The sequence below is a fragment of the Solanum lycopersicum genome, chromosome 10 (genome assembly GCF_036512215.1).
Source record: "Solanum lycopersicum chromosome 10, SLM_r2.1".
NCBI lineage: Eukaryota > Viridiplantae > Streptophyta > Magnoliopsida > Solanales > Solanaceae > Solanum > Solanum lycopersicum.
This window is the reverse complement of record NC_090809.1, coordinates 43116990-43136570: the sequence shown is the minus strand read 5'-3', so window position 1 is coordinate 43136570 and position 19581 is coordinate 43116990. Positions and strand designations below refer to the sequence as shown.

The following is a 19581-nucleotide window of genomic DNA, read 5'->3' as shown; positions in this document are numbered from 1 at the left end:
TGAAAAATAAATCACATGTGGCAACATTTTTATGTTATATCGTATGTTGCAACATATGGTTTTTCTGTTGCAAAATGTAACTCATATGTTGTTAAATATGACTGTTCTGTTGCGATTGAAATAACAATTATGTTGCTACATATGATACAATATGTTATAATAATCAACTGTTGGAATATATACAACAATATATTGAAAACGCGAATGCAAATTATTGAAAAAATTGCAGGTACCTAGATCCGATGATAATGAATTGATTTCAAATAACTAATAATTTTTCTTACCAGAAACAATGGTGTATAACTCAATTGCTTATAAAGTAATTCCAATTGAAACAAAACAAAATTTTCTCCACTAGTTACAGACTAGGTAAATCTGATTCAAGAAGAAGATAGCACAAGCACTAGCAGTAAAGACCCACAATGTACGAAAATAAAAAGAAGAAGAAGATGAAGAGAGCGGGAAGAAAGGCATGCAGACAAGCAAAGACGAGAGCAGAAGAAGAAGAAGAAGAAGAGGAAGAAGAAGAAGAAGAAGAAGAAAAAGAAGAGGAGGAGGAGGATGAATACGACAGCTGGAGGCGGGGGAAAAGCTTTTATTTCCTCTTTTGGCTTGATATTTCCCACCAAAATTGGTTAAATTAGGTTTGGTTTAGTCAATTTCCACTTTTACCCCTTATTTCATTCCCAGCAAAAGTTGGTTAAATTAGGTATTGTGAAATTACCATTTTACCCTTCATTTAATTTAGTGGACCAAATTGTCAACTTATAAACTTGAGGGCAACTCCACAATCCTTAATCATTAATCACAAAATTGTCACCAACACCCAATACTTAAAAATTATGTCACCACACATTTATTTTGAAACCTTATTGTCACCATTTTTTAAAAATCTCGGGTTTTTGCTTATTCAATAGTGGGCTTTTTTTAAGGATAAATCACATAAATATATTGTAAAAATATTTACCATTTCTTTCAATATAATTTTTCTAACTAAAATATAACATTTTTTTATAACTAAGAAAATTGTACTGTTTTATCTTCCTTCGCCTCTTTCTCTGCCTTTTTTCTCTTCCTCTTCTTTTTTTATTTTTCTTCTTCGTTGTCTCTTTTTGTATATTCTTTCTCTTCCTCTTTATTTAATTCTTCTTCTTCTTTCTTTTTTTAATTTTCATTTAAATAACTGTTTTTAGATTAGTTTTTGCCATATTTCTCTAATTCTATTAAAAAACACAGCGAGAAAAGGAATAGAAAAAGTAAAAACTTTAATAATATCATGTTCTCAAATAGAAATTTCAAAATTTTAAAATTATAGAAACATATCTAATACAATCATATGTATTAGATATGTTCGATAATTGTATTAAAGAAATTTCAAATCTTTAAAACTATATATATATATATATATATATATATATATATATATATATATATAAATTGTCAATTATTGTAACTTATTGTACTTTCTATGTAGTTATTACGTGATACATATTGCTCTCTTTTTCTCATTTATGCTGCATAAGCGGAATTTCCAGAGTCATCGAAAAAATTAAAAATATTTTTTAGATATTTTATGATTTATAATATTTCTTATGCATTATTTGAACAATATATAAAAAAAAATTATCTCAATTTACGTGACACAATAAATCTGAGAATTGACCAAAAAAAATGATTTGAAATCTTAAATTGTAGTTATTTTAATGTATAGTCATTTTCATGTAACTATTAAATATATAAATATATATATATATATATATATATATATATATATATATATATATATATATATATATATAACAAATTAAAAAATGAAGTAATAACACAGAAATTTACGAATGTATTGCTTCTAGTCACTTATTAATATTTAATAATAGCAATAATAATTAATCTATCATTTCTTATATTTGGTTGAAAATTTATGAACAAATTATTTTAGTTTTAATCTTGTTAAAAGACAATGTTAAGTTTTAAATACATATATAGAAGAAGTACTGAGGATGGTTGATGACGTGACATGTAAGCAGTGGCTCAAAATAATTTGAGATCTAATGTAAATTTTAATTAGAGGTCTAAAATTTAAATAAATTTTATTCATATTTATTTATTTTCTTAAATTTTTAGATGTAAATTATTCCTTAATATCTTTTTATAATTTATTTTTTCAAATACATTATTTTACTTATTAGTTTTAAGCAAGACTTTATTAATTCAACATTGAAAAGAATCATTTTATTGAGACAATTATTATATGAATCAATAATATAATTCTAGAATAATATCCTTAAAGTATTGGAATTGGTACAAAATTATCCTCCATCTACCTATTGACTCCAAAATATCCTTTCCACCCATCCGTTGGCTCCAAAATACCCTTGTCATCTACCTTTGGTTCAAAATTGACCACTTATTTAACGGTTTTAAATTTAAACTATTTATATATTTTTTGTAAATATGTGACACTCAACTATTTGTTATAATTTAACTTACTAATATAATTTATAAATCAATCCACTATCCACTCATTACTAATTAAACTCCACCAAATTAATAAACCCGTCATATTACTAATGCAACAACATGAAAACTACTGTCAATTAGTGTTTTTAAAAATTTGAGGTGAAAATATATATAAAAGTAAATTATCATACATTCAAGTATCTAAATAAAAATTACCGATAAACTTAAAAGTCTGACTATGTTCATCTTAACTACTCTTTCATCTCAATTATGTGATGTTACTTTGTAGATAACTTTTTTTTAAAAATAATATATTATAGGTTTTAAAACAAATCATAAATATTTATAAAATTATATTAAAAAAAGTCCATGAATTAATTTGGATGTACTACTTCTTTACCTTTAATCAAAGTTTCGAATTCAAAGTTGAAAGAGAATCCTATTGAAAGTGTCCTCCTAAATAAGCGGCTCAACTTAAATTTAATTGGGGCTTCGATTCGGATACGAATAATCTTGGATGTCATTTTAAGGAATATATAATTTCGTCGTATTTTAGTAGTGTTTATGACGATTTTGATATTGTATTTGGTTTATTAATTGGGTGGGGTTTAGTTAGTTTTGAGTGGGTAGTGGGTTGGTTTAAAAATTATATTAATAAATTAAATTATAACCAATAGTTGAATGTCAAGTATATTAAAAAATATTTAAACAATTTAATTTTAAAACTGTTAAATAAGTGGTCAATTTTGAACTCAAAGGTGGATGATAAGGGTATTTTGGAGTCAATAGGTGGATGAGAAGAACATTTTGGAGCCAATAGGTGGATGAAGAGTAATTTCTACAATATTTAATACTTCAAAGGTATTTTAGGCCCTTTTTCGAATTTAAATAAAAATAAGAGTTATAATCATTCAAAAAATTGATAATTTGATATATCCTACTTTAATAAGAAAAGTTCCGAAGAAATAAAAAAATATTTGTAATTTACTGTATTTAATTTTTTTCAGCTATTAATTTGTATTTTTGATAAATATCACTCTAACTATTGAAGATTTAAAAAAATAAAATGTAGAAGAAGTTAAAAATGATAAATAATATGATTGCTAGCGAAAAAATATATATAATAGGCCTCCGCGTGAGGGAATTAACTTGGATTGGATTATTGTGTGGGAAAGAAATGACACATGCAAAGAACAATTTAGTCCACACTGAGGATGTAACTGTCACGACCCAAACTGGGCTGCGACTGGCACCCACACTTACCCTCCTATGTGAGCGAACCAACCAATCTAAACCTTAACATTTCAATATAATATCAACATAAAGTAATGCGGAAGACTTAAACTCATTAATAAAATCAATAACTATTATTATCCCCAAAATCTGGAAGTCATCACCACAAGAACATCTACGATCAAATGACTAAACTAAGAGTATTCTAAAAGCTAAAAATACATAAGAAGCTAGTCCATGCCGGAAGTTTAAGGCATCAAGACTTGAAGAAGGAGATCCAGTCCAAGCTAGAAGCATTAGCTCACCCTGAATTTCCGGTGTAGTAAGACTGGCTTGAATTACTGTTGAGTCGAAGGCGACGGCACGTTTGCTGCACTCCACAAATAAACAAGAAGAAAACATAAAAGTAGGGGTCAGTACAAAACACGGGTACTGAGTAGATATCATCGGCCAACTCAAAATAGAAAACAGTATATATCAGATAATATCATAAAATCAACTAATATCCTTAGCATGCAGCATTTACAGTTACCATAACCCTTGGTTACAACACCAAGCACATCAATGAGGACTCACGCCTCCTCATCATACTCATTTGGGAATTAGGTTCATTAGATTTGAATATATTATCATCTTTCAAGACTCATTATCTTTATTCCCCTCGTGTCGGTACGTGACACTCCGCTCCTCAATATACTATCCTGGTGTCGGAACGTGACACCCGATCCATATTCTATCCTGGTACCAGAACGTGGCACCCGATCCATATACTATCCTTGTGTCGGAACGTGACACCCGATCCATATTCTATCCTGGTACCGGAACGTGGCACCCGATCCATATACTATCCTGGTGTCGGAACGTGACACTCCGATCCTCATATACTATCCTGGTACCGAAACGTGGCACCCGATCCATATACTATCCTGGTGTCGGAACGTGACACTCGATCTATATATTCTATCCTGGTACCGGAACGTGGCACCCGATCCCCTAATCTCACCACTTTCGTTCATCAAGCCTTCTTTTATACCAAGGCATCATCATTAACAAATTAGATTAGGGTTTCTTTTCAAGATTTGGGATTCAATAGCTTTATCATGCTTATTTATTCACAATTACATAATCACATTATTCATGCAAGCATACAATTAAGCATATAGAAGGTTTACAATACTACCAACACCTATCATTCGATATTAAGAGTTTACTACGAATAGCATGAAAACCATAACCTACCTCCACCGAAGAATTGCGATCAACAAGATATCTTCTCAAAATCCTTGCTATCCCCTTCGTTTCTCTCTCTCTACTCATTCTCTTTCTTTTTCTGTCTCTCTTTGTCCTTTTTTATTTTTCTTATTCCAACCCTCTTTCTGTTACCCTAATTAGTATATAATTAAGAATAAAAGATGGCAATAATGCCCCACTAATTAACTTAAGGTTACCTCTTTTAACCCCCAAGTAATTAGACTTATTAACATTAACCCACTAACTTTATAATTAAGGCAAGAATAGTCAAAAACGTCCCTTAAAACGTATCAAGAAATTCGACCCAGACTGGGATTGCGCAACCTGCGACGGTCCGTCGTGCCTGCGACGGCCCGTCGTGGCTGCGACGGTCCGTCCTGCAGGTCGTCGCAAGGGTCAGAGACTCAATTTCCACTGAATAATCTGTGACGGTCCGTCACGCCTGTGACGGTCCGTCACGCCTGTGACGGTCCGTCACGCCTGTGACGGTCCGTCCTGCCATTCCGTTACGAAGTTCAGAGAGTCGATTTTCAGTACCCAATTTCAGATTTTCTAAGTGTTTTGAAACGAGACCCTGCGACGGTCCGTCGTGCCCATGACGGTACGTCGTGGGGTCTGTCGCTTCCGCCAGTTTTTCCAGAATTGAAGTCTGCTACTGAAAACGACTAAACAGGTCGTTACAATAGATACCAATTTACCCACCGTTCATCCCCGAACGATCACAAGAAGGAAAAATAAGAGCGAAAAGGAGTACCTGAATCTGTAAACAGATGTGGGTATCTTTCTTGCATATCTGCCTCCTTCTCCCAAGTGGCTTCTTCAACCGGTCGATTCTTCCATTGCACCTTGATGGATGTAATCTCTCTTGACCTCAACTTGCGAACTTCTCTATCTAAAATAGCAACAGGCTCCTCCTCATAAGACAAGTTCTCATCAAGCAAAACTGAATCCAACGGATAATGTAATTTCCATCCCCATGATATCTTTTCAACATAGACACATGGAATACCGGATGCACTCCGGACAGCCCTGGAGGCAAGGCTAACTCATAAGCCACCTCCCCTACTCGCTTAAGTACTTCAAATGGACCAATATACCTTGGGCTAAGTTTACCTCGCTTACCAAATCGCATCACCCCTTTCATTGGCAAAACCTTTAATAAGACTTGTTCACCTTCCATGAACTCTAAGTCTCTAACCTTTCGATCTGCATATTCTTTTTGCCTACTTTGCGCCGCTAGAAGCTTTTCTTGAATAGATTTCACTTTCTCTATCGAATCCCTCAAAAGATCAATACCCCAAGGTCTCCCCTCGAATGCATCAAACCAACCAATGGGGGACCTACATCTCCTACCATACAATGCTTCAAATGGATCCATATCAATGCTTGAGTGATAGCTATTATTGTATGAAAACTCCGCTAAGGGTAAGAAGCTATCCCAATGGCCACCAAACTCTATTACACATGCGCGAAACATATCCTCCAACACTTGGATCGTTCTCTCAGACTGACCATTGGTCTGAGGATGGAACGCAGTACTAAAGTCCAACGCAGTACCCAATTCCGCATGCAATGTTTTCTAAAACTTAGAAATAAACTGCGTACCTCTATCTGATATGATGGACAGCGGAACCCCATGCAATCGAACGATTTTTGAGATATAGATCTTGGCTAACTTCTCGGCATTGTAAGTCACCTTAACCGGAATAAAATGAGCAGACTTAGTTAACCTATCAACAATCACCCAAATAGAGTCATACCTACCCATTGTCTTTGGAAGACCAACCACGAAGTCCATTGCGATTCTCTCCTATTTCCATTCCGAAATGGGCATTCTCTGAAGTGTTCCTCCGGGCCTTTGATGTTCATACTTTACTTGATGACAGTTTGGACATTTGGCAATAAAATCTACAATATCACGCTTCATTCTACTCCACCAAAAGTGTTGTTTTAGGTCACGGTACATCTTGGTTGCACCCGGATGTATAGAATACCTTGAACTATGAGCCTCTGTTAGAATAGTGTTGATCAAATCGTCAACTCGGGGTACACATACCCTTCCCTTGATTCTCAAAACACCTTCCTCATCGATTGTTGCTTCCTTAGCCTCTCATCGCAACACCTTATCTTGGATTCTGCTTAGTTTCTCATCATCAAACTGTTTTCCCTTAATCTTGTCAAGAAAAGAAGATCTTGCCTCCACACAAGACAACAATCCTCCCTTCTCATTTACTTCTAACCTCATCAAGTCGTTAGCCAGAGTCTGAACCTCTCTAGCCAATGGACGTCTAGAGGCTTGCAAGTGAGCTAGACTTCCCATGCTTCCCGCCTTTCTACTTAAAGCATCCGCTACAACATTCGCCTTCCCCGGATGATACAAAATAGTGATGTCGTAGTCCTTCAGTAGTTCCATCCATGTCCTCTGTCTCAAGTTCAAATCTTTCTGAGTAAAGACATACTGTAGGCTACGATGATCCGTATAGATCTCACACTTAACCCCATATAAATAGTGTCTCCATTGCTTTAGTGCAAACACCACCGCAGCCAATTCCAAATCGTGGGTCGGATAGTTACATTCATGCACCTTTAGTTGCCTTGAAGCATAAGCAATCACACTCTTCTCTTGCATTAGTACTGCACCCAAACCAGAATAGGATGCATCACAATAAACAATGAAGTTCTTACCCTCTACTGGCAAGGTAAGGATAGGTGCGGTAGTCAACAAAGTCTTGAGCTTCTGAAAGCTTTCCTCACATTCGTCCGACCATACAAATGGAACATTCTGCTTAGTTAAGTTCGTCAATTGGGAAGCAATAGAAGAGAATCCCTTGACAAATCGGCGGTAGTAGCTAGCTAACCCAACAAAGCTCCTTATTTCCGACACGTTAGAGGGTCTTACCCAATTCTTCACTGTCTCAACCTTAGAAGGATCCACCATCACTCCTTCCTTAGAAACCACGTGCCCCAAAAAGGACACTGCATCTAGCCAAAACTCACACTTAGAGAACTTGGCATAAAGCTTTTTGCCTCAACATTTCCAATACCATCCTCAAATGCTCCTCATGTTCCTCCTTACTTTTAGAGTATATCAGTATGTCATCAATAAATACGATCACAAAGAGATCCAAATATGTCTTAAAAATCCCGTTCATCAAGCTCATGAATGCAGCAGGGGCATTCGTAAGACCAAAAGACATTACTACAAATTCGTAATGCCCATACCTCGTTCGAAAAGTAGTCTTTGGCACATCCGTTGCCCGTATTTTCAATTGATGATAACCGGATCTCAAGTCAATCTTAGAGAAGACACAAGCACCTTGTAACTGATCGAACAAGTCATCAATGCGAGGAAGAGGATACTTGTTCTTTATGGTTACCTTGTTCAACTGTCGGTAGTCTATGCACATCCGAAAACTCCCATCCTTCTTCGTTACAAACAAAACCGGAGCACCCCAAGGAGATGCACTTGGTCTAATGAAGCCTTTCCTCAACAACTCTTGAAGTTGTGCTTTTAACTCTCTTAACTCCACGGGAGCCATTCTATAAGGGGGTATAGAAATGGGGCGAGTACCCGGTTCAAGATCAATGCAGAAGTCAATATCTCTATCCGGTGGCATGCCAGGAAGGTCTGCAGGAAACACATCTAGAAACTCACGGACCACCGAAACCGACTCAATCGAGGGTACTTGGGTAGTGTCATCCTTGAGATGTGCCAAGAAAGCTAAACACCCTTTACTAACCATTTTCTTAGCACGAAGAAAGGAGATGATACGCACCGGATTGGAAGTGTAGTCACCCTCCCACACTAACAGATCTGTCCCAGGCTTGGCTAACGTCACGGTTTTAGCATTACAATCCAAGATTTCAAAATTTGGAGAAAGCCAAGTCATACCCAGAATTACATCGAAGTCAACCATTTCTTGAAAGTATTTTGCCGTAGCCGCTACCTGTAAGGCTGAAATCCGCAACTCTGACCTCAACCCTTTCACAAAACGACGAATCCGCTCTTGTGGACTGAAACAAAGTTGAGTGGCATATCTGGATAGTGCACGAAACCTAGCCTCGTAAGTATTAACCGACATCCTACCTTGCTTTAGGCTCAAGAACTCATCCCTTTTCCTATCCCTCAAAGTCCGGGGAATATACTTCTCCATAAACAAGCTAGAGAATGAGGCCCAAGTCATAGGTGGTGCCTCCGTTGGTTGACACTCAATATGTGACCGCCACCACATTTTGGCATTCCCTTGAAACTGATAACTCACGAACTCAACACCAAACCGTTCTACTATACCCATCTTGTGTAGTAGCTCATGACAGTCAACCAGAAAATCGTAAGCATCCTCAGATTCTGCACCCTTGAAGACTGGAGGTTTCAATTTCAAGAACTTGCTGAAAATTTCATGCTGATCACTTGTCATTATGGGTCAGTAGTCAGACGTGGAAACGTGCCTATGTCCAATGAGGCATCTATACGAGGAGCCATAGTGGCTGTATGTTGTACCTCTGAAACCGGAGGTGTTGGTGCAGAAAACACTGGAGGGGCCTGACCCTGATCAGACAACCCACTAAGATAAGCGAGAACCTGATTGATCATCTCTAGGGTAGGTTGGGGTGGAAATTTCTCATTTTGCACTTGTTCATTCTCCCCTTCCTCACCCTCTCTTACCACTTCCTCAGTCGGTGGAGGAGTCACCGCCCTAGTATCAGACGGGCTAGGTGCTCGTCCTCTTCCTCTAGAGGACGTCCTCCCACGACCTCTACCACGGCCTCTTGCCGCTACTCTTCCTCAAGCTACAGCCCTAGTGGCTGGCTCAAACGCTTCTTGTCTTGCCGATGTTGGTGTTGGCGCAGTCGTTGCTCTAGTTCTAACCATCCGCGAAATAGAGTGAAAATGGTCAGATACCAATTTGTATCACCTAGATACCAATTGGATCCAAGTAATAGCACGAAAGAAAGAAAGAATGGAATTTTCCTAAAGTCTTGTAGCCTCTCAAAGAAAAGTAAAGGCGTCCCCCTACCGTTCCTTAAGACTCTACTAGACTCGTTCTTGTGTGATGAGACCAACGAACCTAATGCTCTGATACCAAGTTTGTCACGACCCAAACCGGGCTGCGACTGGCACCCACACTTACCCTCCTATGTGAGCGAACCAACCAATCTAAACCTTAACATTTCAATATAATATCAACATAAAGTAATGCGGAAGACTTAAACTCATTAATAAAATCAATAACTATTATTATCCCCAAAATCTGGAAGTCATCACCACAAGAACATCTACGATCAAATGACTAAACTAAGAGTATTCTAAAAGCTAAAAATACATAAGAAGCTAGTCCATGCCAGAAGTTCAAGGCATCAAGACTTGAAGAAGGAGATCCAGTCCAAGCTAGAAGCATTAGCTCACCCTGAATTTCCGGTGTAGTAAGACTGGCTTGAATTACTGTTGAGTCGAAGGCGACGGCACGTTTGCTGCACTCCACAAATAAACAAGAAGAAAACATAAAAGTAGGGGTCAGTACAAAACACGGGTACTGAGTAGATATCATCGGCCAACTCAAAATAGAAAACAGTATATATCAGATAATATCATAAAATCAACTAATATCCTTAGCATGCAGCATTTACAGTTACCATAACCCTTGGTTACAACACCAAGCACATCAATGAGGACTCACGCCTCCTCATCATACTCATTTGGGAATTAGGTTCATTAGATTTGAATATATTATCATCTTTCAAGACTCATTATCTTTATTCCCCTCGTGTCGGTACGTGACACTCCGCTCCTCAATATACTATCCTGGTGTCGGAACGTGACACCCGATCCATATTCTATCCTGGTACCGGAATGTGGCACCCAATCCATATACTATCCTTGTGTCGGAACGTGACACCCGATCCATATTCTATCCTGGTACCGGAACGTGGCACCCGATCCATATACTATCCTGGTGTCGGAATGTGACACTCCGATCCTCATATACTATCCTGGTACCAGAACGTGGCACCCGATCCATATACTATCCTGGTGTCGGAACGTGACACCCGATCTATATATTCTATCCTGGTACCGGAACGTGGCACCCGATCCCCTAATCTCACCACTTTCGTTCATCAAGCCTTCTTTTATACCAAGGCATCATCATTAACAAAGTAGATTAGGGTTTCTTTTCAAGATTTGGGATTCAATAGCTTCATCATGCTTATTTATTCACAATTACATAATCACATCCTTCATGCAAGCATACAGTTAAGCATATAAAAGGTTTACAATACTACCAACACATATCATTCGCTATTAAGAGTTTACTACGAATAGCATGAAAATCATAACCTACCTCCACCGAAGAATTGCGATCAACAAGCTATCTTCTCAAAATCCTTGCTATCCCCTTTGTTTCTCTCTCTCTCTACTCGTTCTCTTTCTTTTTCTGTCTCTCTTTGTCCTTTCTTATTTTTCTTATTCCAACCCTCTTTCTTTTACCCTAATTAGTATATAATTAAGAATAAAAGATGGCAATAATGCCCCACTAATTAACTTAAGGTTACCTCTTTTAACCCCAAGTAATTAGACTTATTATCATTAACCCACTAACTTTATAATTAAGGCAAGAATAGTCAAAAACGTCCCTTAAAACGTATCAAGAAATCCGACCCAGACTGGAATTGTGCAACCTGCGACGGCCCGTCGTGCCTGCGACGGTCCGTCCTGCAGGTCGTCGCAAGGGTCAGAGACTCAATTTCCACTGAATAATCTGTGACGGTCCTTCACGCCTGTGACGGTCCGTCCTGTCATTCTGTTACGAAGTTCAGAGAGTCGATTTTCAGTACCCAATTTCAGATTTTCTAAGTGTTTTGAAACGAGACCCTGCGACGGTCCGTCGTGCCCATGACGGTCCGTCGTGCCCATGACGGTCCGTCGTGGGGTCTGTCGCTTCTGCCAGTTTTTCCAGAATTGAAGTCTGCTACTCAAAACGACTAAATAGGTCGTTACAGTAACACATAAGGGAATTAACTTGGATTGGGATAATTGAATGACTGAAATACTCGTAGAAGCCAAGCAGTCATGTTGATGAGGTGTATGCTTATTTATTCCCATTTATAATATAGTAGCAGAAGTAGATGTTTTTACTTTTTCAAACAAAAATATCAAAGAAATTTACCATACAACTGAAGGGGAAATTATGTCGTTAATTAAATTTATACTATTTAATTACTCATTATAGCTATAATTTACTATAATATCTTTTATGGCTAATATTATGCATTAATTATGTGGGCTAACTTCGAGTTTGTATAATTAGTCACGTTTGTATATGTATAATTTGCTAGAATATACAAACACATATGTATAATATACAATTATCTAATTGATATACATATACAATTCACTTCCCTCCCTCTCTCTGCCCACTCTTGTTGTCTCTCTCCTCCCTCTTCCAATCTCGCTTGCAATATATACAAATGCATATGTGTAATATACAATTATATAACCGATATACAGATGCAATTCACCTCTCTCCCCACTCTCTGTCCTCTCTCGCTCTTTTTGTATATACCTCCTTTATGTTTCATCAAATATATTTGTGCCATGAGAATGAGTTTTGACGTAACTGTTAAAGTTGTTGGCATGTAATTAGGAAGTCATGAATTCAAATTGCAAAATAATCTCTTGCTGGAATACAAAACAAGGCAATGTATAATAGATCTTGCACCAGTATTTTACAAGGCGAGGGCATGAAGCAAGACGTTTTATACCATATGGCTCGAGGCATAAGTCTTGAAACACGAGACCATAAGTTCCATAGATCTACGTAGCATAGTCTCATGTATATTCAATTTTATAATTTTATTTTACTATAATAAAATAAGCAAAAATAAGTCTTTCAATGATTTTACAAGCAATTTTATATAAATAACCTCTAATGAAGAAAAAATTATTATAATTACTATTTGAGAAATATCATTACAACAATAATAAAAAAAAACTATTTAAAGCAAAAAAAAGTTTTAAAAAATAAATAAATAACGCCTAGGACTTACATTTTTATACTCGAGACTTACGCCTCAAATTTTATAACTTACGCCTCATAGATATACGTCTTTAATTTACGTCCCGAAACGTTATTGGTACGCCCGCCTCGAGACTTGCCGTTAGACTCACCACAAAAACGTTTTTGTTTTTTAAAACACTGCCTTGCGCCATTTATTGCACCGATTTCCCTTTACACAAATCTAAAAAGTAGAATCTAACATGAAAAAGTGGAGGTCACAAGTTGAAAGCCATCATAATAGCTTTCTAAAGAAAAGCAGGTTAAAATTGCATACGATAGGCTGTTATAGTCCGACCCTTAGCATATTGTGAAAATTTTAGGACACCGGGCTGCTGTTTACATTTGTACCATGATTTCAAGTAATGTATTTGGTCAAACAGGAAAAAATCTAAAAACCTTGAATGTAATGTGGGAAAGTTGGGGGAAACAAGTTTTCTCTAAATCAAATACGAGATCCATGGATCTGATTCGTAAAAATCAGAATAAAGTCGACAAGTACTTCCTTTCTTGAACTTCTCACGCTACAAAGTACAAACAAATATAAATGACGTCAACCTCGAATCATATATACTTTTTAATGTGTGATTTTACATGTCAAGATTACATGACAGACAAGCTTAATGTGATGTTGCTCAAAGAAGCAAGCTTATGTCAATCCAGAGAAACAAATGAGTACATTAATGTCTTGCAAGGGTGAAATCAAAGAGGGTCACCGGAAAACCACCTATCAACCATGGGCAGGCATTGTTCCGGCTTGTATTCAGGAGCTGTATGCCCCGCACCCTAAATAAATTAATTCAAGGAAGATTAAGATGCAATGATATTGGTCTAGAGTTGTTGCAATAAGAATAGTCTTTACCTTAACAGTTGCATATGTCATTTCATAATCATTTTGTAAATACTTCACTTTGTATCTACATAAAAAAAAAAAATGAACAAATATTGGTACATATAGGAAGTGTTAGAAAAATCATCAAATATCGGGTGAGTAAAAAATGCATTAGAGACGAAGGAACCAACCCTGCTACTTGACCGTCAACAAACCAAGGCTCCCAATCATCTGCAATTGGCAGTTTCAAAGTCTCTATCCATTCTTTCGTGCTCAAATGAGGAACAACCATGTCATGGTCACCACTGTCAAAGTAAAAATTTATCAAACACTCAAGTTGATACCTCTGGCTTCATTGTGAGTAATAGAACACAAAGGAAGATCTTTCTAAGATTAGTGACTAATACACTAAGGTCACTTTGAATAGAATAAAGAAGAAAAACTATCTTGGGGTAATACCTGTAAATTAGTGCTCGACAGGATTTGCTGGTGAGATGTTGATGATCATCAATGACACTTGGGACATCATACACATATGACTCAGTTCTCTCCTTACCTCTATAATGCATGCTTTCATTGCATCTCACCCACTCCAATGTTGTTCCCTGGGTTTTTTACATGACTTTATCATTCAAAAACCTACTTCAAGCGGCCAGCACTGGATATGGATAGTAGGAATAAAATTGTATGTCCATACCTCACGAACGTTTAGTGCTTTTTGGACAGCTTTATCATTTGCCCAAACATAGGAGTATATGTAATTCTTTTCCTGGTTTTGGGGTTTAAAAAGTTAACTCATCAAATTCTTGTAAATATGCCAACATAATTAACACAATATATAATGCTACGAAGGCCTTGTTAAGTGGGAGAAACAGACTTACTCGACACCATGGTCCTGCAATTGGAAATACTGACTGGCCATTTGTAGGAGTTTCTTGGAGAATACCCATTAAATATGGAAGGTCACAGTAAGGCTCTAAAATTTGCGCCCGTCGTATGTTCTTGAGACACTAATCACATCCGATGATTGACTATTTAAGCATAATTGAACTTTGAAGATATATTAATATTTTACAAGTGCAGAATTTGATCCCTTACCCTTGTTGCTTTTTGAAGATCATTTAGGCATAATATGTTATTTGGATCAACGTCAATGTAATTCCCATTGCAATTTGCTTTCGCCGACTGCACATTAACACAAGGAAGATTAGTAGCAGAATCATAATTTCTTGTTGAACTATGGCAGAAGTTAATTGTTTTAATTCAAGGACTTCACTTTGTTAGCATAGCTGTGGCAGGACATTGCTTCATATTTCTAGTTGAACTACTGAAGAAGTCAATTGCTGATTGTTTCCTTCTAGAACATAGCTAACCAGAAGTTAACATCCCCCAATGTGGAGTACAGAACATAAGCTATTAGATACCTGATAGATCTTATCTGAAATAAGTCCCATATGATTAGCATATTTGACTCTACCATTGAAGTCGATGGATCTATCTGTTAGAGCATTGCCTTGTATATATCCCTATATTAGATCCAAAACCTCAGGTTTGACAGCAGAACTTAAAATGAGAAGTATCAATAATGAATTCAGTGGAATTCATACTTTGATATTAACTCGAGGCCTGTCACCAACTTCAATACCTTGAGAGAAAGAAAAAGGTCATGAAACAAAATAGCAAAAAGATTGATGCTGAACTCAGGTACAAGATACAATACCATCGTATATTTTGCGAGTAAGCAGTGCAACAAAAATGCCTGAGTAGGAATCACCACCAACATATAGTGGATTGTTGAGATACTCGGGATGATCCATAAGCCACTACAGCACAACAATTTCACACTACCATGAATTTGCTTATGAAAGTTTCATTGGTTAGATAAATGCATGTAGTTGGAGAATAACATTCAAACACGCGGGGCTCTTGTCACTTTTTTTTTATCCGATCTCAAAATGTTAACTTTCTTTTTTCAAGATATTGAATACCAATGGATTACAAATTCAACTACAGAGAATCAATATTTCCAGAACTGTATTCAAATTTTATAACCTAGCAGACCATGGGATTAACTACTCTTCCCTAGAAACACAAAAAAATGATTGAACTTAGTTCTCTACTTGATTTTGCTTGATGCGTGTCGTGAGTGTTCAAGTATGTAATCTTGTCAAAAAGGGTTTGTCCTCAACTAGGTTATGGGTTGTTATTCTGGTAAACATCACCCGAACGCCACGCCCTAGACCGATGACACTTGCTCAATCTCTGAAGCCAATTCGGAAACTTTGGAAGAATCAATCTCAAGAGGTCAAAATATTTCGTTCTTTAGCTCCTTTCTTATTTGAAGTTTAGTCTTAAACATGTAAAGAAGCAATCTCAGCTACACATAAAAACTGAATGAATTTGCTCAGAACAAAATTGTTCACCTTTCTAAGGAAGTCATAAGTTAGAGTTACAGAGAGGGTGTCATTGCAGTTGTAAGCTTCTGAAGTGTTTGCATATGAGTAGCCTGTGCCAGCAGGTTGATCTATAAATATTATGTTTGCCACCTAGTAATCAAAACCAGATTATAGACGAACAACAACAAAAAATATAAGCAAATTGTAGAAGAGTAAGCTAACAAGACCTTGGTCCAAGAATATGAGTTCAACTCCAGTTTCGGGAAATTTCCACTAGAATTTGCATAATCAAAGGTTAAAGGGCCTGAAAGAAGCATCAAAATCATTCTACAACTTATTCAACTTTTGAGACACAATAATCTAAACAACAAGCATACACTTGTTCAGAACAATCTTATTTTCCTTTTACACAAATGAATACTTTAATGCATAATTTTGACTCTTAGACTCGGAGACCCAAAATTGATTTTTTAGCCATCATCCTTATTGCTTGCACCTTGTTTACATCTATGTGATACACAGTGAACATTATTTATGATCCCTTTATCCAACCTTTACTAGTTTTCAGTATTTATTTGTTTCAACTTATTGACAACTTTGCTATAATGGTTTTATTTCCATACTGAACTTCAAAGTTAATACCATCCCGAAATATGTCTTTGGCTGTTACTGAGTGTCCAATAAACTAATTGATTATAAAAGTGAAATTAGACGTTTTGGTAGGATTATCAGAACTTATGGTAACAGAATGTGCTTCACCTCACACCTGGAACATGTTTATCATGGTTCCTCATGTTAGCCTCCGAGTAGTTTTTAATAATGATAGATTAACCAGGACATCCTTGTGTGAAGCATATCAGGAGCAACACATGAATACTAGGAAATCAATTAAGCATCTGAAAAGGAAGCACAGGAACAGTGGTATGCTGTATTGCAGGCTTCAGCAAGTACTGGGAATCATTCGCCTTCCAATACCGGACACAAATCATGGGCGGATATGGTAGAAGAGGGGCAAGCAAAGCCAGAAAAGACAAGCTCAATTTAATAGTTTCGATATCTCGAATGCAGGGTATAAGCTAGAAAACATCTCCCCTACTATGAAAGGTTAATCTCCCATCATAGACATTGATATAGAAGGTATAAGCTCTGAAATTGCCTATTAGAAGACTGTTGTGTGCTATTTACTAGGGGCACACCTCCTTTATATGGTCGTCAGGGCTTACATTCAAAGTAATGGGGAAAACATGAGAACTGTATTCTGTGTCAATATCTTCTCGATACATTTAAAATACAATTCTACTAACTCTATCTACTCTAGAATATCTAGATATTTCCATGAAATGCTTATCCAAGTGACTACACCACACTTTTCTAGAAACTTAGACCTTCCAAGAAATCAGATTATGTCATTATTAATCCCTACATTACTCTCAACCGTCTACAAAAGCCCTCTTTTATGTAAAAAAAAATAAAAATAATTCTAATCTAATTTCGAAGATAAAAGCTGCAAAAAAGAAGATAAAAGCTGCGTGTATAAAATTACAAAAATGGAAGTTGATTGAAATTAAACATAAGTAGATGGGATAAAATAGATTGACATACCAATTTCATATACAAAGGAAGACAGACCAGAACAACCAGGACCTCCGGTGAGCCAAATCATGAGAGGATCATTTCGTGGGTCTCTCTCAGATTGTACAAAGAAATAAAATAGCTGCACTTTTTCCTCTTCTCCAACACTAATATAACTGATGAATATAACAATTTAGTGTGTATTTACATATGGAATGACAAAACTAGTAGCATCTACGTCTACTTACCCAGTTTCGAGTGTAAATGGAAGTTTTCCATGAAACCCAGGAAGAGTTTCAACAATGAAGTGATCGGAGACTACACCGTATACAAGTAGCAGCAATAGAAACAGTGTGACCCGCGCCATGTAGAAAATGAAGTGACAACTGAGAATAAGGGGACACTAAGGCTTAACCTGTCAAAGTTATGTATCCAACTAAAAAAAAATCTTGCAGATAAACCCGATATAATATTTTGAGGATGGGTCTTTTCTTTTCATTTTTTCTTAACTTCTTACTTAAATCAACGGAAGGAAGCTTTCGTTATACGATATTATATTATATGAAATTGTCATATAATACATAATTTCACATTGATGGTATCTCATAATCTTCAAAAATTATGATTTGAAAATTTCTTATTAGCTCCAAACAATTTCTAACACTTATTTCATAACTAGTAAAATTATTCGCCATTTGGGCGAAAATTTATATGACGAAATTTATAAAATAATACTTAAAATTTCAATGTCATTAAAATAAAAGCATTATATTATTTGCATACTCCTTCCGATCCATATTAGCTTAATTTTGAGGCATTTTTCATTTTCAAATTAACCTAATTTGTTCAATTTTCCAGACTATTTTTAGAGTGTTCTTCCAATTTTATTTAGTATTGGAATTAGTGGTTAATTAATATTTAATTATTTTAATCATAAATTTGACAATAGTTAATAAGGGTAAAAATGAAAAAATAGGTTTAATTTATGTCTTCATCTATTTTTGTCAAAGGGTATAAATTATCTCAAAAATTAAATTAATATGAAATGGAGGAAGTATAAGATTAAGTAGCATGTAAAGAAAAATGATAATCATAATATCTTATCATTTGAATTTACAATTTATGGTTTTGTTCCGGAAAGTGTTACTATTCGACATTTTTGGGAATAAATCATACTAAATTTTCTGATAAATAAATTGTACAATTTGCAATTCTGTAGTAATGAGGTGCTTAAAATTGATGGTATTGAATACTCTCTCCGTTTTAGAAAGGATGATCTAGTTTGACTTGGAACAGAGTTTATGAAAAGAAAAAAGACTTTTTAATCTTGTGGTTCTAAATTAAAGTTATGTTAAATGTATCAAAACGCTCTTTAATCTTGTGGTCTTAAACATGTCACGTGTAAAGTTAAAGTTAAAGTATTGCCAAAAAAGGAAATGAGACATTCTTTTTTAAGCAAATTAAAAAGGAAACAGAGACCTTTTTTTAAAAAATGGTGGGAGTAATTGATTTCGGAGTCTGTGTTTTCCTTATACTCTTGCCAATCTGAAATCTTTACATGTTATCTGCAAATTACACTATCAATTCTCTTCTTCTTCTTCTTCTTCTTTCATTTTCTAACCCTAGCTTCTCTCATGATTCTGCCATTAATGCCTTAGAATTGCTATCTGAATTTTGCATTTGTGATTTCAGTCCGCACAGCTCTCCATATCATGTGAATATTGAGTAGAGATGAAGGATGTGTTTGGTATAAAGAAAATATTTTTCGAAAAATGTTTTCATG

General features: G+C 35.9%; 1 protein-coding gene across 1 annotated transcript; it reads right to left on the bottom strand.

Annotated features, from left to right (window-relative positions):
* Positions 1-13542: 13542 nt before the first annotated feature.
* LOC101261173 (serine carboxypeptidase-like 18) lies at positions 13543-18535 on the bottom strand. The gene is made up of 14 exons (XM_004248731.5): positions 18047-18535; positions 17829-17974; positions 16454-16530; positions 16254-16376; positions 15551-15653; positions 15438-15475; positions 15255-15356; positions 14929-15015; positions 14712-14840; positions 14528-14599; positions 14290-14435; positions 14022-14135; positions 13861-13915; positions 13543-13784 (listed from the first exon to the last, which is right to left on the bottom strand). Exons 1-14 carry the CDS (start codon positions 18163-18165, stop codon positions 13701-13703), a joined length of 1395 nt encoding a protein of 464 aa, XP_004248779.1. The 5' UTR covers positions 18166-18535; the 3' UTR covers positions 13543-13700.
* Positions 18536-19581: the final 1046 nt, after the last annotated feature.